We start from the raw sequence: 23,378 nt of genomic DNA, 5'->3' as shown, positions 1-23,378 counted from the left end.
ATTTTAGATAGTGAGTGCTTTATTTTAGTCTACCCATAGAAAGAGGAGAGCACTCACCCCCTTGCAGGCACTGGGGGAGTTTACAGGGTGTTTGTTGTGGGAGGAGTGGATGGTGAATGCAGAGTTCAGGGTTCTTGTTTGGTCCTTCAAGGTCCACCCTTTGCTGTCAGAACACAGCAGTTTGGGCACAGTTTTGGTGGAGTTGTGCTCATCCTTTGCACACTATGATCAGTACATGGGTGAGGCTTTTGTTTCTGGGCATGTTGCATTTATAATCATTGTAATCACAGGAAGCTGCTCTCCTGGCTTCCTCAAGCCACAGCATTGTCCTGGCCTTTTTGGAATGGTAATATGCCTTTTGTAACTCCCAGGAAATAGAGGATATCAGATATCAGACCTTTTCCATCCCATGGCTGTAGGATTTGCACACTAACAGATCTTCTCCTGCTTAGGAATTTGTGTTCAGAAAGGTAATAAAACTCAATATATACGCCCTGATGCATTTCCTTTCCTAGCAGGAGCTTCAGCAGAAGCCCCTGTTTTGTAGGCAGGATAAACTTCCACTGTTTCTCTGTGCAATGCACCAGTCCTAGAACTGCCATGGGAAGTGTAATGTGCAGTGGCAGAGAGCTGCTGTTCATTTAAAGGTTGCAGGTGCTGTATCTGGCTCCAGGGAAGCCTCATCCTTTCCCTCCTCACTCTGAAGTCTCCTCCTTCACGTTGCTCTTTTTAAAACCAAGATCAGTAGGAAACTGTCAGGACAAAGGGACGTGGGCACTGCTCACAGTTCTGTTCTCTCTTCTGTTTCTGCACATGAGGAGTTTGCTTAATAATGAGCCCAGGGATTGAAAATGGGGATGTTTCTCTAAAAGAAGTATGAGTTCCTTTCTCAGTGAGGTAGATCAAAGGGATGAAACATTAAAATGTGTAAAGGAAGTCAAAGAAGAATTTCAGGAACAATAAGCAAAAAGTAGCACATGCAGAGCAGGTCTGTAGGACAGAGACAATCAGGATCTGAACAGAGCACTCAGACCATAAGGTTTCATTGAGGAAATGAGGCTAATTCTTTGTGCCTCTTTGCCATGGAGTTGCTGGAGATGGGTCTGTGCTGGTCTCTTTCTTCACAGGGGTCTTTGAGAGTTTAATTTGTACTGAGGCATCAGGAGGATATGTTGTGGAACAAATGAAATGGCTGCTGAGAGACCTCCAGCACCAGTAACTAGTAGAAGTAGCATCATTTTCCTCTTGAAACCAGATTTTTTAACTTCACCATTAAGGATAAAAGACAACGCTCAGTTGAATAAGAAACTCTTCTTCCCAGCCAGATTTCTGGGCTATGATTTGGTTCTAGTCTCTTGTGCCTGTTTTATTCCAGAGAAGGCATTAACCAAGACCTGCTACACCTCCCACCCTGTGTCACTGAGCAGTTCATCGAGCTGCTCTGTCAGTACAGCCCAGACCAGGTTTTGGAGACACTCAAAGTTCTGGAATGCTGCAGACTGGAGGAAACCATCCAGGTAGGAAAAAGATGAATGATGACAGGGGCCATGGGATGCATTCAAATCAGCTCCTACCCCTTTACACTGCTGTAAAGATACTTTACTTTAGGCATGGATTAGTTCCTGGATGCTCTTCCAATCTGTTTCTAGCACTCTCTGTCTCTCTGAGCTGCTAAACTGCTCTTCTGCAGCACAGGTGGATATATTTAATAGACTAACAATGAGCTGGGTCTCAGGGCTAATAAGAAAGGGCTGTTAGTGCTCTGGAGCTGCTGAGAAACTGCAGAGTGGAGGGTGTCTGTGTTGCTGCTAATTAATCATGTTGGGGGTATATGAAATCACAGGCCTGGGGTTTTTGCAAAGCAACGCTGCCAAAATCTGCCTTGTGTTGGGAGAGCAACTGTTCCTTCTCTGTATGGAAATTGTACCAGTCATTTTTGAGTGCTGGTGGTGGCAATAGTGCAAGCTGAGAAATAAAAGGAGATGGAGGAGAGCTGCTCAGCCTGGGTAAAGCACTCCCAGCCCTGGCCATCTGCTTGGCATTGTCTTGTGGATAAACAAACACTGGCAGCTTTCTTCAGACAGACATTTACCTTTTTTTTCCTTTCAACTCAGATAACTCAAAAACATCAGCTCCATGAGGCTTCCTCGTACTTACTAGAGAAGAAGGGAGATATCCATGGTGCCTTTTTGGTTATGCTTGAGGTACAGTACTCCCAAATCCTGAATGTGGCATTGTTGCCATGCTATCAGTATGGTGGCCTGTGCTCAGTTTGGATGTTGTCATTGTTCCTCAATTTGTTTCCCACTAGGAAGGATTGGTCAAATACCAATAAATGGAGGTGTCTGCATACTCAGAACATCAATATATTTTTCTGACAAATCTTCAAACATGTAGAAGATACTAGATGCTGAAATTTGTTTTTCATAGCCAAAAATAATCTTTCAGCTCCTGCTTTTCTTTCCATACTTGAAAAGCTGTTTGCCATGTTAATTGTGCTGGGGAGGAAAATGGGGGCAAGCCTGTGTAACCACACCTTTGAGAAACATTTCTATCAGGATTCTTGGGATTAAACTCCCAAGTTGACTGTTCTGTGTCCTCTTTTTTGTTTCAGCGATTGCAGAGCAAGTTGCTGGTGCTTACTCAAGATGATGAAAGTAAGACTGAGTTAAATTCCATTTTCTATTAAAAACAGACAGATAAACACAAAATGTGAAGTACTTGTGTCTGACACCTGGTATAATGAGATTGTTTGTTTCAGGTTTCTAGGCATTTGTTTCAGGTTTCTAGGCATTATAGTGACACTGTTGACATGGTAGCTATTTGGATGACACTCCCTCACTGTGGTATTCTGATCTTGGTAGAGACCTTGATCACTGTGAGGGATGGTTTGTGTGTCTGTCTGTGGTGTCAGGTGCCCTGTCAGCTTTTCCCATTGGGACTGGTCCTTTCACTGGCTTACCAAACACATTTCCCATCTCAGAATCCATTCAAACTCATTACTCAGCTTCAGCTGGCATTATATGGGAACAGTGATGGGAGACAGTTGGGAGCTTTTTTGAAAGCAAACTTCTCAGATATATAAATAAGAATGTTCTGCCTACAGAAAATGAATGTATGCACAGATGTGCTGTTCACTAGCCCAAGGACTCATGGGCACCTAATTAAATGCAGTGCCCATAGTTGTTACTTAATTGTATCCTAAACCACAGTTAAGATCTTCCTTATTTGATTAAATGAAATGTTTTACCTGCCCAATTTATTGTACTAGTCAGAAAAGTGCCAAAAAATCAGAACTTGTCGTTATAATGTAGTTGCTGACAGTACTGAGCAGACTTGAGATGAGCAGCATGATTTTATTTTGCAGAAGGATTGATAGTTATCTAATGGGAGTTAACTTGTCTGACAGTTCTCATGATGGTAATTTGCTTTTCCTCCCCCTGACACTTAGGCTCAGCTGAACCCTCCTTGCTAGAAAATATTGAAGATACTTTAATGAAAACAATTGCTCTTTGCCAGAGGAATTCACACAGTTTAGACCAGCAACAGCGAGAGGTAAGGCAGTCAAAAATGTGTCACCAGAATCAGCCAAGGCCTCTGGGTCTCCTGAGGCTTTGCCTCACATGGCTCTTGCTCTGCACATCCACTGGTACTGGTGTGTCCAGGCAGTCACTGTTTGCCTCTCCTTGTGGTCTCCCTGTGGTGCTTCAGGGTTTGGAGCCTAAGAGTGAAATCCTCACTCGTTAGAGTGAAGCACAAAGTTCAGGTCAGAGGGAGGAGGGGATGGGGCCACGGCCTTTCCCCCTTTGCAGCTCCTGATGGAAGCTGGGCACAGATGTCAGTCAGACACTACAGAGGCACCCTGAGCTCTGAGCCAGCTTCCTGGTGGCACAAAGCTGCTGCTGCTGTCACTGTGGCTGCAGAGCTGTTCACAGCCCCTGAACTGAGTGCCAGCTCTGAGGGGGGAGGCAATGCAGCTGCCTGCAGCTCTTGCACAGGGAGCTAGCTTTGCCCATCCCCTCAGACTGAGGTTGTGTTTCCATTTTGCCCATGTCAGTCACACAAAGCCATCTTTAGTCGTAAGGTTCTGCATAATTTATGTAATTTCTGAACTCAGAGAATGCTGTTCCCATGCCTGAGGAGGTGGCATGGCTGGAAGTCAAGAACTCTAATTTCTTCACAAGCACTGCCCAGTGTGAGAGGTGACCTGCTCCATTTCTTCCCTGCAATGGTGTCATTCTACAACAGATAGGGAGAGAATTTAGATGTCTCTTCCCATTTGGGATCCATTTGCTGTGCTACCCACTCTGTGAGCTGTCTGTGTCCTGGAGAGTTTGTCTCTCACATGGGGAAGTAGTTGTGGATTAAATAAAGCAAACACAGATTGTTGTCACAATTCCAGTAAAGTGCTTTGCTCTGTGAGGGTACTTTGCCATGTTTCAGCTCTGTCCCACAGCAGTTATCAGAAATGCAGTTCTGTTCTCAGAATGTGGAACTGAGTTTTGGCCAATGGCCTCTGGCATTGCTCACAGCTTGTTTTTAGTACTGCCCTGTTCTTACTGGTTCTCTCCTCACATTCCATGATTCCAGGCCCTCTGGTTTCCCCTCCTTGAGGCCATGATGTCCCCACAGAAATCCTCTGGTTCATCACAGTGTCCACACTCTGAATGTGAGTACTTTGGCATTTGTGACCCCAAATAGTAAAAGCTGTGTGCTGTCTCTCCTCTGATGAATGAATAGAAATTGTTTTGTTACACAGTTCCTAAATATTCTGCTCCCTGACTGGCAGGAGCTGGGGTTGGGTGTTAGGTAGGCTGCAGCTGTCAAGTGGATAGGGATTTTCTCATTTACTTTATTTTGTCCTGTGTGGAAGAAGCCTACCACAGGCTGTGCTAATAATTTGGTTGCATTGAGGGTGGTTCCTGAAGGAGCCAAGGTGCCCAATGTGCACAAAGGCTCTGTAGGTTGTGGGGAGCTCTTGGGGAGCTCCTGAGGTAATAGAATACACTGTCATTGTGCATGCCCAGCCCTTTGTGCTCCTCTGCCTGCACCTGGCTGCCATGGATAAAATCAGTGGGACTTGAGTACACCAGCCAAATTCTCTACTCCACTTCTGAATCAGCAGCACCCCTGAACAGCAGCCTCCCTTTGTGGGAGAGATAAGAGAAGCTAAAAAGGGGCTTAGATGCTTTGATCTTGGCAGTCCCCAGCAGGGAAGGACATGGAGCTGCTGGAGCGAGCCCAGAGGAGGCACCAAGGTGACCAGAGGGATGGAACAGCTCTGCTGGGAGGAAAGGCTGAGGGAGTTGGGTTAGATGGGATTTTGGGAAGAAATTGTTCCCTGTGAGGGTGGTGAGGACCTGGCACAGGGTGCCAAGAGCAGCTGTAGCTGCCCAATCCCTGGAAATGTCCAAGGCCAGGTTGGATGGGGCTTAGAGCAGCCTGAGGTAGTGGAAGGTGTCCCTGCCTGTGGCAGGGGATGGGACTGGATGAGCTTTAATGTCCTTTCCAACCCAAACTACTCTGGGATTCTCTGAATAATGTCTTTTGCTCCATCCCAGACCCATGCTGAGGATCTAGCCACAAGTTTCATGCAAAGATCATTGCTGGGACTTTTAGAGTCTGTGGGCCATAACACAGACAAGGATCCAAACTGGGATTTGGTAGCAATAGGAAAAGTGAATGGTGGTGTTACCAAGTAAGTGAAAATAGGGGTGTTTACTGCAGGGGGTGTGGAAGGGAATACAGAGGTATTGTGGGATCAAAAACAGCCTTTATGCTGTAAAAAAACTGTGTGCTTAGTGTAGTACATGCAGGAGAGAAAACATAAAAGCTATTTTCAAACCAAAACCATGACCTGAAATAAAACTCCATCTGTAAGACTGATCTCTCTTTACTCCTGGAATCCTAATGAACTGTTGTGGCTGTTATGTTTGACATTCCAGCTTTGAAGAGTTTGACAATGCAAGTGCTGAACAACATGGCTGCATTTATTGCTCTGCCCTCAATCCTGCAGAGGATTCTCCAGGTGAGTTCTGAAGGGAAGGAGCTTTCACCAAGCTGTGCCACTGGCTTATTGGGAAAAGGTATTCCCAGGTTGTTGGACATCAGATCAGCTGTTGTCTGTTCAGTGTTTCAGTAAAAGTTCTGTTGGTGAAACATAAGGTGCTGGAGAGACATGTGGGAACACACAGACCTGTGAGAAGGTAATTGAAGTAGTTCCTGCAAACCAAATAAAACAGTACCTATTTTATAAAATAGTACCTATTTTACAATAAAAAAGGTTGCAGTTACTTGGAACTGAAACTTGGCAGGTTCAAGGGCAAAGCCACAAGGAATTTCCTAAAACTTGGCACTAAATTTATTGAAAACCTTTTAGTGAAGGCTCTGGGATGGACAGCTGTGAAGACACTACAGCAAAGTGTATAGGCTTTGCAGAAAGATCATGATTGGGCCCAAAATATTGTTGGTGGTGCAATATTATTTTAGAGATGCAGTTAGTGAGTAGCAAACTTGCAGAAGAGCTGGTTTTAACCAGGACCTTGGGTTGAGTGATCACAGGCAACTATAAATTGTTAATCTCAGATGAAAGCTGATGTTGGGATTTAATAACAAACCTTGAGAAATGCAGAAAAGGAATTAGAAGAATTGTCTGTGTTGTGGAGTGGAATGATTGAAGGGTTGGGACAGTGTTGAAACACTGTTCAGGGTTTTTGTTCCAGGTGAGAGAGGAAAAGGCCTTACAGCTTCACAGGGTGCACACACACCTCCAGCAACCTCTTGGTTTGATCTTAATATTACTCACAGTCTTGGACTTTGAACAAACTCGTAAGATAGCAAAGCAAGTTGCAAGAGTGTGGATAAAAAGTGTATTCAAATGAAATGTGGTTTTATCAAAGGAAGTGTTAAGGAAACCTAATGGCTCTTCAATAACTTATTTAGTCTACTTTGAGCTGAGGTTTTGGTATAATTTCCTGTTGGGCCTTGTTTGATGTTTAATGTAGGCAGGAAAGGATGGAGAAGCTGTGAGTGAATGGGAAGCTGCCAGGGAAGGGAGGCTTTCCTGCTTGTGCTGAGGACTGCCAGGATGGGGTGGGAGTCAGAGCAGTGACCACACTGATAACACAGCTGGGAGGTGTGACAGTGTGGAGGAAGATCCTCTTTCCTTTGACATAAAGGGAGAGCCTTGCTGATGGCAATCTTCACATATTTCGTTCTGTTTCTGTTCTGATGGACTCTTGTAGCAGCAATAGAAAATCCTTCTCCAGGGGCTGGTGCTCATGTCCTGGAGGCAGCAGGGGAGGGAGATGTTTTGTCTGTTGTAGAGGGGTTGGTGTGGTGGCTCTGCTGGGGAGGCTGAGGGGATGCTGCATCAGGTGAGGTGCTTTACTGAGGACAGGAATGGGTCAGGCATCACTGAGAGCAGCATGTGCAGCTCTGGTCTCTGGGTTTGGAGCAGGGGGAACTGCTCCTGCTCGTTCCACCTCCCTGGACAGCCTGACAAATTCAGTCTGACTAAAGAGAGCTTTGGAAAGGCAGAGTTTTTGAACAACTAGAGCAAAAAACGGTGACTTCTTAAAATGCAGAGAAAAGGACTGAATTCCAGGTAAAGAGCATTGGTATCAGAAGTTCATAAAATGGGGCAGTAGTTGGTACCTTGTAGCTGAAAAACAGGTGTAGGAAAAATAACATCATAAAGATCAAGAAAAGATCCTAGGGAAGAGGAGGTGGTGTTGGTATAAAGGATTTCTAAGTTGACTTTGCCTCTTAACACTTACTCTTCTGTAAATTTCACTCACACTCCTGCATTTGCAAGCCCCTGAGGTGTGTGGAGTGATGTGACCTGGATTGTTTATGGGCAGCAGAGAGAGTGTGAGCCCCTGCTGCATCCTGGGGATCCTCTGACAGATACCAGCAGCTCAGCTGTGTCCTTCAGAAATTGCTGGCTGGTTTCACCTCGGAAGATTTTCACCTCTGAAGCTCACTTAAACCTCTCCTAACTTCTTATCCTCCTCATCAGGAGATGGGCTCTTCTGAGAGCTTGCCTGTGCTGAGTCTCACCAGTCTGCTGCCTTCAGTGCTTGGCACCTCCTGTGGGGACAGTGTCCTTTGTTACAGGACAAACCCTTCATTGTGCTCTTGTCCTTAACCCCCACATTTCCACTCACTCTGCCTTACCAGCAGCCCTTGTTCCTGGGTTCCTGCACTGCCCTGCTCCAGCTCACTGCTGCCTGTGGGTTTGTGGCTGTGTTTTGTTAAACTCGTGCTCAAGGGCTGGCGAGGGTGCCTGTGGTAGGTTTCTGTCAAGTTTATTTGGATGCACAGCTTGGCCCTGGGAAGAGCTTGCTTTGAGTCCAGCTGGGAAGCTGGTGTCAGGCTGGTGATGAGCAGGTCTTATTCTGTGGCCTTGTCATGAGTGCCCAGCTCAAATGTTCAGGCATTCTGACCCCTGGCCCTGCTGGGGATCAGGAAGAAAATTCCCTTGGAGCCAGGCAGCAGAGAGCACTGGAGTTTTTGCCTTGCAGTCATCTGCTTCCTTGGGTTATCTGGGAATGCCATTTAAGTGCCCTGCAGGGAAGAATCACAACATGGTGCTTTCCCAGACAGGAGGATCCCTGTGTTGTTAGCCCTGGCTGGGTGTTCCTTTGTGGAGCTGTGTAGTTTCTCTTTGAAGCCATGCAAAATTCTGAACCCTGGTGTCAAACCCTCTGTCTTGGTTCTGAGCTCTGTGGAGGACACTTAGATGTGTTACTGATGTGCCACCTTAACTGTGACCACAAGAAAATACTGAAACCAGCCTTTCTGGGCTCTGGGGTGCACACAGCCTCCAAATTTTTGGTGAAATGCAGAATTACAAGTGGTGCTTGTCTGACAGGGCCCTCAAATGCTGTTTCAGCAGAGCTCAAGGTTTGTGACAGGGCACATACGTGCTGGAGCTGCAGGCTGGGAGGTGGCACAGCTGCCCAGGAATTCACTGGGGGCTTTGTGGGAAGGTGGATAACATCAGTAAACTGAGGTAGATTATCTTGCCTTCTCTGAAGAGGAATTAGAGTATTCCAATTTTAGCAGACTGTTTTTCTTCCTCTTCTGGGCTTAACTGCTTACAGATTATACCTTATGCAAATGTTAACTTTGCAACCAAAGTCTTTGGCCAAAGGGCACCTTGCAGGGGCTGGGGCCAGAGCTGCAGCTTCCCAGAGAGGACTCAGGCCTCTGGCACCTGCCTGTCCCAGCACTGGGCTCACTGTTATCTAACTGAAGTCATGTGAAATAACAATTGATGGATTTGCTCCTGCTCATCCTTATAGTGATAGGGAGTGACTTATTAACTGAGAAGTCTGAACCAACCGCATTAGGAGAGATACCAGAGGAATCCTCTTGAGCATTAAGAAAAATTCCATGTTATTAAGGATGTGAGTGCCCTCTGAAGAGGGCTGAGAGGTTGAGTGTTAATTCCCTTACAAAGCTGTAATCCTTCATGAATGTTTTGTAAGCAGATGCAGCTGATGTCTCCTACAAAATGGAGAACTGGAGAAGCCAGAAATGTAAAAACTACCAGTAGGGACCCCAAAGAGGGGAGGGAATGATTCTCTAAAAGCTGTTCCAGAGTGAAAGCAGACAGATTCAGAAAGCTTCTCATTATATTTTTTCCACTCCTGCTTAGGGCTTTGGCTGTTGTTTCTTCCTAGTTTGGGAGATCAGGACTGGGATTACATGTGTGTGGGGTGGTTGCTCTGGCCCCTTGCAGAGGGGAGAAGCTGAAGTGAATGTGTTTGCAGAGGGCATTTATTAGCACTGGTAGCAAAGCAAGTGCTATTTCCTGGACCCAGGAAGAAATGGGAAGTGGAAGAGACAGAAGTGGCATGAGCATCTCTGGGTTGGGTGTGGAGCCCTGCCAGCTCTTCCCATCTGTTTGGTGGTGGCAGCCCAGCACAGCCAGTGTGGCTCTGGCTCCTTGTGCTGATGCCGTGCAGGCTGCTGGGATCTGTTCCTGGTTGGTGCAGTGCCTGTTCCACTGCATGGGGTGCCACATCCATGTCTGGAGTATGCCTGAATTCCAACTTGAGATCAGTTTTATAAGGTGGAGTTAATGAAAGCTGTTCCTCCATAAAACTAATTGATCCTGTGAGGCTTTTGTGGCTGGAGTTCTGTGGGGTCTGAAGCTGCAATTTAGCAGCATTACAACTGTCTGGAGAGGTGACCTGGGAGCTGTGGGTGTGATGCTGGATGGCTCCAGTAGGGAGTGGCCACGGGCCCAGTGCTGGCACTGGGCTGCCAGGCTCAGGGTGAGGCTTGGCCAGACCCTGGGCCTCCTCTGGAAAGAAGAGAGTCCATTTTCTCCCCAGCTGCCTTTATTTTTAAAGATCATCAAGCATGATTTGAGGAAAAGACAGCAACTGAAAGTCCTCAGACTTGTGTTCTCCCTCTGCAAAGCTCCAGGTGGATCTTTATTCTTCCCTCTTCTTCACATCTTCTTCTGCTCTGTGTCCAGACAGGAAACCAGTGGCTTTGAAAATCTCCACTTGTAGCTTAGGAAGTTTGAGGTGCTGTATGGAAACTGTGGGACTGGGACAGTTTGTGAGTGACCTGTTGGCCATGTACTTGGGGGCTTTAGAGGAGGAGCTGCTGGCTGCCTGCCCAACTGCTCTGTGCTCTGGGTCACATTCCTGCTCTCTGGAAATCCCACTGCCCCCATGATCCCTGCAGTGCAATGCTCTTCCTGTGCTGTTCACCCAGCAGAAAAGGAGCCTGTGCAGCACTTGCAGCTCTTCATGCTTCCTCCACATGCTCCAAACCCACAGCTGCTTTGGACTCAGTGCTGTTACTGAGGGCTGCTTGTATTTAGGTGTTTCTGCCTGTCACACTCCCCTTGAGGGCTGTTGTTCAAGAGTTCCTTGACTTGCTTGCTGATCTGTCTTGCAGTGTAGCTTCCATGCTGCTTTAGTCATCTTTGTCACCTGGCTTAATCACTCTCAATTCCTCTTGCCCAGTCCCAGCATGGAATCAGCCTTGCTCCTACCTACTCCTTCTCTCATTCATCTTATCCAGAGTTTGTTTATCCCACTGCTGTTCCTGTTTCCATTGTGTCCCCACCATTTTTCTCCTCTCTGGGTTAGCTTCCTTTTCACATTTTGCTGTTCTGTTTTTGCCAGTGTCCTGCCCCTCCAGCAGACAGCTTCTCTCAGCTTCCTGCACAAAGTGATGCTTCAGGGGGTGCCAGGGGGGGTGTGCAGGGCAGTTTGGGCTGCAGGAAGGGGGACATGCACAGGCTGATGATCTGTACCACAGCCCTGTGCTTGTGTGCTGGGATGTGGCAATGAAGCTGTTCAGGGCATGTGAAAATCAGCCCTGCAGCACCAGGAGAGCCCCAGGGCCTGTTCCCCTGCCACCTGGGCTGTGGGCTCAGCACTGACTGGGGTCTACTCTTCCAGCCTGCACATCAGGGGGCTGGGGTGAGCCTGGGCATGGGGCACCCCTGCCTGGGCAAGAGCACGGGGCAGTGGGGGGTGGGAGCTGCCTGGCCATGCTGTTCCCTTCAGTATCCCTCACATGTACTCTCCAGTCAGCTCCTGAATGGAATTTCCAGTTTTGACCCAGGCACACCAATTTACAGTGATGTTTTTATCTACTGAGTTTTGCTAATTACTGATTTTTCCCATCAGTGTGTGGGATCATTCTGCTGTCCCTGTGTATGTGCAGTATATTTAACTCTGCAGTCATAGCTTCCATTTGCAGCTCCAATCCAGAGGAAAAAAAGACCTAAAAAGAATCAGAATGGTCATATCCTGTGATTCAACTGCAGCTTTGCATTTCTTCTTACAGGATCCAGTTTATGGAAAAGGGAAACTTGGAGAAATTCAAGGGCTTGTCCTGGGAATGCTGGACACTTTTAACTATGAACAAGTAAGTTGCCTGTGTTCTGTTCTCTCTACCAGTGCATGCAGCATCATTTTAGCTGCCTGGCCTACTGCTCTCTCTCTCTCTTATTTATCATTTCTGTCTGCAGGGCAAAGTCAATGGGCATGTGAGTGATTTCTGTGTGACTGGGGGATGGGGAAGGAGTTTGGTTTGCTCACAGATTGCAAGTGAAGGGACTGACAGGTACATGGTGAACACCTCTGCAGCTCAGTTCTGTGTTAAATGTACCAGAAGGATAAACATCTGCTTTTTCTCCAGCTCATCCTGCAGTTAGGGATTCAAAGGCACAAAGCTGATATGTTTTGTCTCTTTGCAGTTTTAAATAACAGCTTTTTAAATTAGGCTGTTTTTACACTTCCAAGTGATAATGCTGCACTTCCTTTGTGTCCTGGTGAGATTTCCTTTTAATCTCCGTCCTGCTTTCTCAGCCCAGTCCCAAATCCCAGGCAGTCTCCACACTTGAGGATGCAGTGTTCCTTCAAGCCCCTCTCCCCCATCGTGTGGCAGAGCTGTTCCAACTCTGCTCAGGGCCCCCAGGTACCAGCAGCCAGTGCAGAAACACAGATGGAAATTGCTTTGCTGTGCAGGCTGAACACCAGGAGCCTTTATCTGGGTTTGGGTTCTTGCAGAGGGCCTGGGCAGCCCCTGTCCCTGTCCCTGCCTGGCAGCTCTGGGACAGGCTGTGTGCCCAGCTGGGATCCTGTGGTGCTGCTTTTGCAGCTGCTGCTGTGGAGCTGGGATGAATCAGGGAGCAGAGCCTCTGTGCTGAGAGAAACTTGGTGCTGGAAACTCAGGGTGGTTCTTTGGGCTCTTGGAAAATGAGCATCCATTGGGAAGGACAAGCAGATGAGCAGTTCAAGGGTTTTTTTCAAGACTTTAATTGCCATAGTGCATTTGAGCTTTGATTTTTATTAGCACATTTCTCCTAAAATGGGGATATAAGCAATAGCTTGCCAGGTAGAAGGGGGGAAAAAAGGGGGTTTTGATCTGGAAGATGACAAAATGAGCCTGCCATCTCTCTGTTAATGCTCTTGGCCAAAAGTCAATACAGGACTTGTCTATTTGAGAGTGCAGAGGAATTGCTCCATTAACGTGTGATGAAAGGATAAGTGTTTTGAGGTCAGGGGAGAGAAAACATAGGAGAAGTGATTTTATTGGGTTGTTTCTGCTCTTAGTGGGCTGCTAAGTGGCTTGTTCTGAAGAACTGCCTGGCAGGGAGTTTCTGCAGTCTGGAGGTGACAGACTGACCTGCTCTCTGTGTTGTCTTCCACACAGACCCTGCTAGAGACAACCACCAGCCTTTTAAACCACGATCTCCACTGGTCCCTGTGTAACCTGAGAGCCTCTGTCACCAGAGGCCTGACCCCAAAGCAGGATTACTGCTGCATCTGTCTCCAGCAGTACAAAAGGAGGCAAGAAACTGCTGATGAAATCATTGTTTTCAGGTAAAGTTAAGGGCTGGGGTTGCAGCTGTGATCCTGTTAATAGTTTTAAAAGGGGAAACAAATTCTTACTGGTTGGCTTGCCTGGGTAATGATCTGTATTCCTGGGAGCACACCTCCCTCCCTGCTGCCTTGCCCTGTGAGGGGCTGGCTGATCACACCCATCAGAGGCTGCTTTGCATGCAGCCAGCTCTGCCAGGCCCAGGAGCTGGCTGTCAGTCTTCTGTCCCCTCTCCCAGCAGTGTGCTTTGGGCACTGCAGCACCCTGGGCTCATTTGTGTGTTTGCACATCTGGGACCTGCCACAGCCCTGGCCTCTCCCATGTGCTGTCTGTGCCCAGTGTCTGTAAAATAAGATGAAATCATTGTTACCTTGGTGTTACAGTCTGAGCTGTGTCAGCAAATGGGCATCCAGTGTTGGCTCTGTGAGTCTGGGAATCAGCAGGAGGGTGAGGATACACTGCTGGTTCCCAGATCCAGCCTTTGCCCACTGGGCAGCCCCTTGCCCTCCACCCTGCAGGGCTCAGAGGTGCTGCCCTGCTGCCCAGCCCTGACTTGCTCTCTTCCAGCTGTGGCCACTTGTACCACTCGCTGTGCCTGCTGAGTAAGGAGTGTGGGGTGGTCACCAAGGGCCTCATGAGGTGGATGTGCTACAAATGCAGCTCCAGCAACAAGGGAGGGAAGCTGAGTGAGAACTTCTCAGAGCTGAAGAAAGGGGCTGCAGCCTCCCTGGCACAGGTAAGTTTTGTGACGTGGTTTCTTGTCAGGTAAACTTTCATTATCACTTTGTTCTCTGTCTGTCTGTGCTTCCAAGCAAGACTCTGATCAGTAGCTAAGACACTCTCAGCAGCTAATTGGTCACTTTTCTGAATCCCAGTTTATTTTGGTGGGGGTAAAACTCTAGAAGTCAAGGAAGTTTGTTCATCCAGAATGTCTAGGAGCTGGTGTGAGGGGCAGCTGGATGCTGGACAATTCCTGTCAAATTATTTTTAGGTGTGTTTTATATAAATCTCAAATTGAAAGCAGGCACATTCCTTGTGGCTGGATTGTGGAGCCCCTGTTCCACCTTCCCAGCAGATAATCTGGCTCTGGATAAAAGGTCTGGGATTGATTTGACTCACTAAGTGCTTGCACAGTATTTTAAGAAGCTTGAGTGTAACCAAGATTGATGCAGCTGGATTTGGGTGAGAGAACAGAGAATTAATTTGTATTTATTGTCAGTATTTGTGCACTGAAAGTTTCATCATCCCTAATTCAGACTGAGGTACAGCCTCAAATATGCATGGAGCTGTTTTTTTCCTGGGCTGGTGCTGTGGGTGGTAAGCCCCCGTGGCAGGTGGTTTGTTGCATGTGGGCAGCTGAGCTCTGCTGCTCCACATTCCAGTGGCCCCTGGGTGAGGGTTTGTTCCCAAGTGCCTCAGGGTGCTTTGTGCATTTGTCACTCTATGGATATGCACAGAGCAGCGTTTTCACTCCTGGGACCAAAATAATTCAATCTTGGAGTATGTTTTTATAGTAGTACTTTGGTTTTGTTGGAGCAGATGATTTCGATTCCTGCCAAACCCATCCTGATCAAAAGCTGGCTGAGGGCCTGAGTCAGCTGCTGCACTCACAGGAGAGCCTTCCTGCTTGGGGAGACGTGGGGAAAGGAATCTTGCAGGCCTGTTGGAGCACCAGGCAGTCTCTGCAGTCAGGCTGTGTTAGTCTTTGCTTTGGTGACAGCAGCAGAGCTTTCCCAGGAGCTTGGAAATGGAGTGTGGTCCAAGCAGGCTGAACAGTGTGTGTGCCCTGTCCTGTCCTGCCACAGTGGGATCAGGGCACTGCATCTAAGGCTGGCAAAGTTCAGCAGCCCCACATCTCACCCTCTGCACTCCTGCCCCAAAGGAGTGAGCATCAATGGGGGTGACAGGCTGGGGTGTAGTTTAAAAACTAAAGGCAGAATTTACTACTAAAACTGCATTCACATTCAAGTGCCTGACACTTGATTCCAGGGCTTTATAATTGGGTTATCCCTAGGGCAGTCAGTCAGGGAGCCCCTGTGGCTCCCCTTTGACATCAGTCTGACTGACCCTGTAGAGAAAGAAGGGGAAATGCTCCACATGCCATGGCAGGGACTGGGATAAGGAGGAGATGTTTCCTTTTATTTAACTGATGAAAGTGAAGGGCTGGCTGGGACTCAGGGCCTGAAGGGAGATGTGGAGAGACTGGATGGGGAAGAGGACTTACAGCATGGATCATGCAGTGCTAGCTGGAAATGTCCATCCCAGGCCATCCCAGTGCAGGATGGTGCCCTGCTGCTTCCCTGCTGCTGTCACGTGCTCTTGGCAGGGAAGTCCTGGCTTCCCTCTGCACACACACAGCACAGCAGAGCTCCAGCACTGCTCAGGCCCCCAGCTCCCCCTCCCTGTGTCCCACATCCTCTCCAAGTCTGGGATGTTCTTCACATATCCAAGTTACAATATTTAACTGTTGTACTTGCATGTGATCAGACTGTTGTGCAGTCACATCTTAAAAACTGAGTGTATTTAGACTTGGCAATGGAGTGGAGAATCTCCAGCTCCTGCAGGAAATCTGTTTGCTGAACAATCACTGCTCAGCAGCATTAATTAACCCTGGGAGGTAAGGATTCCTCTGACCTGGCCTGGGCTGAGTTACAGAGTAGAGTTTCTGTGCTGGGGCAATGCTGAGAATGCAGACTGGGGGAGATGGGGCTTCTCTGTGTCCTCTCTTGACTCTGCTGGCCCCAGTCAAATCCAGAGCTACAGACTGGACAAGCTGCTCTGGCTCCACAGCTGGTGTTTGTGAGCAGGAAATCCTGAGTGAGGTCCTGCTAACAGCATTGTGTGCAGCAGCCCTGCCCTCCTGAGAGTCAGATCTGGGGCTCCCAGGCCCTTCTGCAGAGAGATCTGTGGGGAGGGTGTTTCCCTGTAGCCCCTTTGAAAACCCTGCAAGCTTAGTTCCTCTCTTGGCAAAATCTAATATGGTGATCTTCAGTTGAGGTATTTATTTTCTTAGTACGCCTTGAATTAGGAGTAGAGTCATACTGAGAAATGCCAGTGAGCATCTGGAGTGCATTTCACAGCACTAATTCTGCCCTGCCCAGGCAAAGGCTGTCACTTTGAATCGTGCAGTGTGGCTGAGAAGTGTATATGAAACGACAGCCCAACAGCCAGGGCTTCCTCTGCCCTGTGCTCTCTGTGGTGCTGGGGCCAGTCCCTGAAACTGGGGAGGTGGAGAGGTGCCACAAGCCAGCACTGACCCATTGTGGGTCAGTGACAGTGTGGATTTCAGTGGAACCTGGCTGGGATGAGGGCTTGGCACGCTCTGCCCCAGCCAAGGGGAGCAGAAAAAAAGGTACAGGGGATTTTCTTTTCCTCTGGTTCTACTACCAAAAGTTTGTGATTTCTGTTACCCCTGAGCCTCACTGCTTTCCCAAGGGTAATCCTCTGGGGCTGGAAGATCATCTATCCTGCTCTCCCTACCTTGGAGCATCCCCTAAATGAGAGTTAAAAGAAATGGGAGCTTGTTTTTATGGTGGGTCCCTAATCCTTGCAGAGCTGTGTGTTTGTTGTGGGTCCCTAATCCACTTGCAGAGCAGTGTTTGTTGTGGTGTGTGGGGGATGAGGGCTCAGCAGCTGGGCCACTGCCTGAATACCTGCAGGAAAGGCTCTGGATGTCTCAGCCTCTGATTCCCAAAACTCATTTGCCTCACTTCAGTGAGCAAATGCTCTCCATTTATTCTGCCAGCTTATGCACTGGGGATCAGGGAGAGCAAGAGCCTTGGCTCCTGGGCCATGAGCCCTGCCATGAACCCCTGGGCTGCCATGCTCTGGTTATTCTGTGTCCAAGCAGTTCTGAGCATGCTGCTGTTGGAGCTGTCCAGATGGCAGATATGTTTTATTCAGGAGTTTAATCCTGTCAAGTCACGCCAGGATGGACAATGGACTTGATCCACAGTTAATCCAGTTTGTCAGGCTCTACCTTTGGGCTCTGTCCTGCAGTTTTCCCATGTCCCTCCCTGTGACAGCCTTCTGGAGCCTCTGAATGATTCCCACATGGGAGGGGCTGATACCACATCCCTCATGTGACCTCAAAGGTCCCTCTTTTGGGCAGTAGTGAAGGTTTAGGTTGGGTTTTTTCACCAAAATTTACTTTAGAGTTGACAGATGTTACATGACCTGCATCCTCAGGAGACAGAGCTGGTGTTACTGTTTTCAGGGCAACAGTTATTAACCGGTAATAACTTGTAATCAGTTATTAACTTGTCTCCAGGAATACAAAATACTTCCAAGGGGTCTGTAACTTTGAAAATATCCAGATGCGATCCCCCCAATAACACCATAGAGATAATTTGTGTTTTACACAGTTACAGGAAAGGACATTCTCTCCTCTGTGGAGAATGTTCCCATGTACAAATTACCTGAGCAGATATCCAGTCCTTCGGCTTTGGAGGTGGATTCCTTCACTTCAGCAGGGAACAGGAAATCCATGTGAGGAAGGAGCTGGAGACAGAACATCTCTGATTGCTTGTAATGGAAACAAAATGATCTAGTAAGAAGAATACTGAGTGCAGGTGTCTTCATGAGCGGGTAGAGGAGGACTGGCACCAAAGCTAAAACTGCAAACAATACAAATTGAAAAAGACTGATTTGAAAACCAGAATTATCCTGTAACAGCTTTTAAATCAAAATTTACTTTTTTCTTGAGCTTCTCATGCTGGGGAGTTGGGTGCGTTTAGTTGTTTTGTGGGGTTTTTTTGAGAAATATCAGAATGAATTGTAATTGTGTCCCCAACCTTGCTTCAGAGCAATCTGCAGCCTGGCAGGATGCTCCTTGCACTGCCCACAATCCAAAGTCTGGCCCTGTGGGATCTGTTCAAGAGCCTCTTGGCTCTTCTCTAGAAAAAATTCTGTGCTTGGGGCCTCTGAATTCTCAGACGCAGGTGCTGAGCTCAGCTCAAGCACAGGCCTGTTGGGTGCCACCTTTCACATGTAATCCGTGTGCTGCCATGCTTCCCTCAGAGCCTGCTGGAGGAGAAATGAACACCCTGTCTGCTGGGCCCTGGTGTCCAGGGAGGATGGGTGGGGGTTGTGTTTGTCTCATTGACTCTGGGCAGTGTTTTTGCTCCTTTGGCTGAAGGCATCAGTGCAAGTCCAAGGGAGTACCCCAGCAGCACCTGCTGAAGACAGGAGCAGCCTCCCAGAGCCTGAGTGGGAGCACAGGGATGTGCCTGTGTGCTCTCTGTCAAACACAGACAGTGCCCTCCCCTCCTGTCCCTGCAGCCTCACGTGGCTGCAGCTGTGACTGAGAGAGCACAAACAGACCTGTGCTCTCCCAGGCCCTGAGTGGGAGGTTTGCTCCACAAGCTCAGCTGGAAACAACAGACATCTGCCTTTCCCCTGGTGCTGCCAGGGCTGTGTGACAGCCTGCCTGTGCTGGGGAGGCTGCTCTGCCCTGGGCACCTGGGGCTGCTGGCTGCCAGGCACTGGCCCTGTGTGCTAGCACAGGTGGGTTCTGGAGGCTCTGGGACAGTCCCAGGGACACTCCAGCCTGTTCCCTGTGCAGCTGTGGGCTGGAGTCTCTGCCTGTCCCAGTGTCCCTGGGCAGGGGCTCTGCAGAGCTCAGCAGCAGAACCCTGCTGTTCTCAGAGGGGTGTCCTGAGGTTTCCCTGAAGCTCCTGAACAGCTCTGTAATGTCACTGTCATTGCAGTGACTTTGGGTCACAGCCTGCCTTGCTCTCTCTTTGGCTGGTCATTCTGGGTTCCTGGGAGTACCCTAAAAGCAGCAGGGCCTTACCTGACAGAAGAGAGGCAGATTTACTGAGTTTAACATTAATTGGCTGGGTTTTCATTAGAGCCCTGAATTTGGGTACCTGTTTATAAGGCTGATGAGCCATGATGAGGCAGGGGAGGAAGGCCAAGGGTGGGCCTGGTGTCCATTGCCTGTGGGCTCAGCTCTGTAAATGCAATGTGGGAGGGTTGCCTTTGTTCCTCAGAATTCCAAAACCCTCCCCAGGACTTCTGACTGCATCTCTCTGTGTTAGGGAGCAGCCCCTGGGGCAGTGGGTGCTCTGAAGCTCTGACTAATGCAGCAATACCTTGTGTGGAAGGAATGGCTGAGGGGCAGCTCTGGCATGGGTCTCTTGGTGTGACTATGGACAGTGCCTCTGCTCAAACTGTTGGAATCTGCTTTGCTTAAGCACTGGCTGATGATGGAATTTGTAGCTGTTAAATTAAAGATAATTGCAAGCTTGGGAGGGCTGTGTGGTGACTACCAAAGGGGGTGGAATACGTGCAAGAGAAACATGCAACAGAGATTAGCATTAGGGGTGGGATCTGGGAGAGCTGGGAAATGAAAAAAGCCTTTTCCCTTCCTCCTGGCCGAGATCCTCAGGAGATGAATTGCCTCTCTGGGGTTCTGTATCTTGTCTGAGGCTTTCCCAGGGGGTGTGGGGATCTGGCTGGAAATGGGTTGGAGGTGCTGAAGGGTCCATCTCAGGTGGCCAGCCCTGGAGACAGAGGCTATGCTGTGGGGTGAGCCCAGCACCTTCCACTGACACCCGAGTGCTGCTGCTGGACCCCGGGAGCCTCCCGTGGCTCCTGAAGGGAAACTGCCTTTAGTGACACGGTTAGAAAGGAAAAGGCCTGACAGCACTTGTTTCCATGACAACAGAAAGAATTGCCTGCAATATTTCAGCTCATCAGCCTGGGAACAGCCTGATTGATAGTTACGTACGTGTGGTAGGGAGAGAGCAGGAGAGGGGTGAGGCCAATTATATTGCACTTTGCTTGTCCTTGAATGCTTGTGGCCACAGCAACTGTGGAGGGCAGTTTTTCCTTGCTTTTTGTGTTTTCCAAGTGAGGATGACCTGTGTGTCCCTGGGAAGCACCGGTACAACCTGCTGGCTGTGAGTCCCTGACCTCCCTGTCCCAGGCTCAAAGCCTTTGCCAGGTGTGCAGGGAATGGGGACATCTGGCTCCCTGACTGGCAAATAGTTATTTACACCACAGAGAATGTCCTGGAGGAGAAGGAGAGAACTTGGCAAATGTTTCCAGCATAAGCAATCTGCACTTGGGACACTCCTCTCTTCCCAGACTAATGACCAGAGGCAAGACATGTGTGGGTTTGGGATGGTCTCAGAACTGTCCAGGCTTCAGGAAACACACGGGGGGCTCAGTGCATCTCCCATTGCCAAAGGGCTTAAAATCACTGCAGCTTCAGTTGGTACCCACTGGCAGGATTGTAGCATTTTTTGTTAGTAGCCCCTGGAAGATGTATTTTGGAGAAGATATTTGAATGTTCCCTTAAAAATAGATCCCCAGAGACAACAGATGCCAGCCTGCTGCTCATGAGGGAGGCTGTTCTCCTGGCTCCTCTTGGGGTTTCTTGATGATGCTTTTGCTTTGCAATATGAGCAGAAACATTCAAAATAGAAACATTGTGGTGTGATAAATGGAACAAACCTACAAGAATCTGATGCTTTGTTATCTCTCCCTGGGACACGTAAATGGTGCCATTTACAGCAGTTTGAGTGTGTGCCACCCTCTCTGCCTTAGTGCTCTTGGTGCAGCTCTGGGCCCCCTCTTTGCCCTCGCCTGCAGCTGCCCCTCGCTGCTGGGGGACACTTGGCCTTGTACCCCACAGCTGGGCAGGGCCATGGGATGTGGCTGCCACTGCCCTGTGACTCACTTGTCCCTCATTTCCCAGCTTTCAGTCTGTAACACCCCACCAGAGGACAAGAGATGGGACCTCATTATACCATTGTAGGATGCCAGAAGTTGTTAGCAGTCATTGGCAGTCTCGGGGCAGCAGGCACACACAGCCTGTGCCCCTCCATTGTGGGGCAGCAGGCACACACAGCCCGTGCCCCTCCGGCGTTCCTGTGTGCAGTGTCGGGCTGGGCGGGGCCGGGACACAGGAAAGGCCTGGGGGAAGCTGCTCCTGCGGCCTGGGAAGGAGCCTGGAGAGGCTGCTTGGCCCCAGAGACCCATTGCTTCTCTTCCCAGCTGGCTGTGAGTTTTCCCAGGTTTTTCTTCCTTCCTCAGAGGTATCCCAGTACTGTCAGTCTACGCCATCAGGGACAGAGCCCAGAAATAACTCACTGTGGATGCAGGGGTGTAACTGTCCTTTGGACAAGAACAGGACTAATCTTTTTCCCCCCAGCCTGGGGTGCACATAGTGGCTTCATGCCAAGGCAAAGATGGCTAAAAGACCTCTCAGACAGGTTGTGGACTGACTGCTCCTGGCCCAGGAATTAATTTCTTTGGGTAGGAACTTGACAGCCTGCTCTGCATGGTTTCTGTAACTTTCTTAGTCTTTTTCAGATGAGTTCAGAGTCTGTGTTGGATCCTCAGCAAATCCAAGCTTTTGACCAGCTCTGCCGGCTCAACCGAGGCACCTCCCGAGTACGTACTCCTGTTTTCCTTCTGCTGTCAGACTGTGATGGGCATTTTTCATGTGGCCAAGCCACACACTAGCACTGGCAAGCGAGGGCTCTGGCTTTTCTCTGGGGTTTGGTCTCGTGCTGGCACTTGGCTGTGGCACACTGCAAGGCAGCCATGCTGGTGAAGCCACTGGCAGGGAAGCTGTGGGAATGGCTCTGGCTTTGTGGCTGGGCCTGACACGTGTCCCTGGGGTGATCCTTTGTGCATTAGTAACTAAGCTTCCCTCTAGATACTGTAGCTCCTGCAGTGGCTGGGAACACTCCTTCCTCCTATGCCCCTGCTGTCCCAAGGAGAGCACAGCTCCCTCTGTCTCTGGCATTTTCCTTGTGTCTCCTGCCTGTTTTGGCTGTGGATCTTGGCACTTTCAGTTATTTCTGGGTTTGTTTTTCAATTATGTGACTTCAAAGCAGCCTAAAGACCCCTGGATAGTTGTTCAGTTGAGGACTGGTGACCTGCATGGAGCTCTGCAGGGTCCCTCCATGCCATCCATACCCTTGGCTTTACGTGGGTTAAGGTTTCCCTCGCTGCAGCAGGGACACAGTGACACCCTGGGCTCTGTGTCCCTGCAGGAGTGTTCCTGGGGTGACAAGGGGTGTTTTCCTTGCAGCTGGCTCTCCTGACGGAGCTGGCACGTGGTGACAAGCACGGGCTGCTCAGCGTTTCCCACGGGGACCCGGCCACCAGCAGCGTGTTCCAGAACGAGAACTTCCAGCTGCACCTGACGCCCCCTCCGCTGGCTGAGGAGTAGCTCCTGCCCTGGCTGCTCCCAGGACCTGGGGCTGGGGAGCCTTCCCACCACAGCACGGGATCTTCCCCCACACCACCTGCCCAGACCCCGCTGTGCTCACTCTCACTGGGCACTGGTGGGTCCTAGCTGGGTGATGCCTCAGCTCTGCTTTGGCAGTGGTGGGGCAGCTGGGCTCGAAGCTGGAACTCTGGGACAAATCCCAGCATGCTGGGGCACAGGGAGGGCTGCCTGTGCTGACCCAGGGGCTTGTGGCAGCTGCAGGGACTTTTCCAAGTAACCAGATCAGCTCTGCCCTGCTGGAGGAGCCTGTCCTGTGCCCAGAGGCCCTGTGTCCCTGTGCTGGTTCTGTGGCTGGGGGCCACACCTGAGTTCTGTGTTCTGCTATAAGTAGCTGTTCTGGCAAGGCCTGGCCCTGCTGTCTCATAGCAACAGCCAAGGGGTCTGAGGGCACAGAATGGGCAGATCTGGAGAAGGTTGAAGAATGCAGGAAATGACACTTGTGTGAGCAAACTGACCTGCACATGCTGTGTTCTACCAACCCATTAAAGAGGCCCTTGGTTGAACTTCCTGTGACTTCTGCACTTCTGTGAGTGGGCTGCTGGTAAGAAAAAGATATATCTTGTGGGTAAAGCTCAAACCTCCCCTCTCACCTCATACCTGTGTTGGGGTGGGAGGAGTGTGTGTGTAAAAGGTGCCTCGTGCCCTTGGGGGCTGCAAGGAGTAGAGGGTGGATGTGATGGGTACTGATGGTCACAGAACTTTTAGCACTTTGCTCTCAGCAGTGTAGCCCACTGTTGAAGGGGTTTCTGTGTTGTCACACGCACTC

At 49.3% G+C, this 23,378-nt stretch overlaps 1 protein-coding gene across 2 annotated transcripts in view; it reads left to right on the top strand.

Annotated features, from left to right (window-relative positions):
- VPS8 (VPS8 subunit of CORVET complex) overlaps positions 1 to 23,094 on the top strand; it is a 64,886-nt gene extending 41,792 nt beyond the window's left edge. Inside the window, exons 35-45 of one of the 2 annotated variants that reach the window (XM_058811936.1) lie at positions 1,376 to 1,517; positions 2,115 to 2,204; positions 2,615 to 2,657; positions 3,452 to 3,555; positions 4,591 to 4,669; positions 5,946 to 6,028; positions 11,824 to 11,904; positions 13,195 to 13,364; positions 13,930 to 14,098; positions 21,685 to 21,765; positions 22,412 to 23,094. In XM_058811936.1, coding sequence (XP_058667919.1) covers positions 1,376 to 1,517; positions 2,115 to 2,204; positions 2,615 to 2,657; positions 3,452 to 3,555; positions 4,591 to 4,669; positions 5,946 to 6,028; positions 11,824 to 11,904; positions 13,195 to 13,364; positions 13,930 to 14,098; positions 21,685 to 21,765; positions 22,412 to 22,552 — 1,183 coding nt within the window. In that variant the 3' untranslated portion in view covers positions 22,553 to 23,094. Of the gene's footprint in view, positions 1 to 1,375; positions 1,518 to 2,114; positions 2,205 to 2,614; positions 2,658 to 3,451; positions 3,556 to 4,590; positions 4,670 to 5,945; positions 6,029 to 11,823; positions 11,905 to 13,194; positions 13,365 to 13,929; positions 14,099 to 21,674; positions 21,766 to 22,411 lie in introns of both variants that reach the window. The other variant, XM_058811937.1, reaches the window with a different exon arrangement.
- The last annotated feature ends 284 nt before the right edge of the window (positions 23,095 to 23,378 follow it).

This window comes from Ammospiza caudacuta, chromosome 11 (genome assembly GCF_027887145.1).
Source record: "Ammospiza caudacuta isolate bAmmCau1 chromosome 11, bAmmCau1.pri, whole genome shotgun sequence".
Classification (NCBI taxonomy): Eukaryota; Metazoa; Chordata; class Aves; order Passeriformes; family Passerellidae; genus Ammospiza; species Ammospiza caudacuta.
This window is presented reverse-complemented; position numbering and strand designations above follow the sequence as displayed.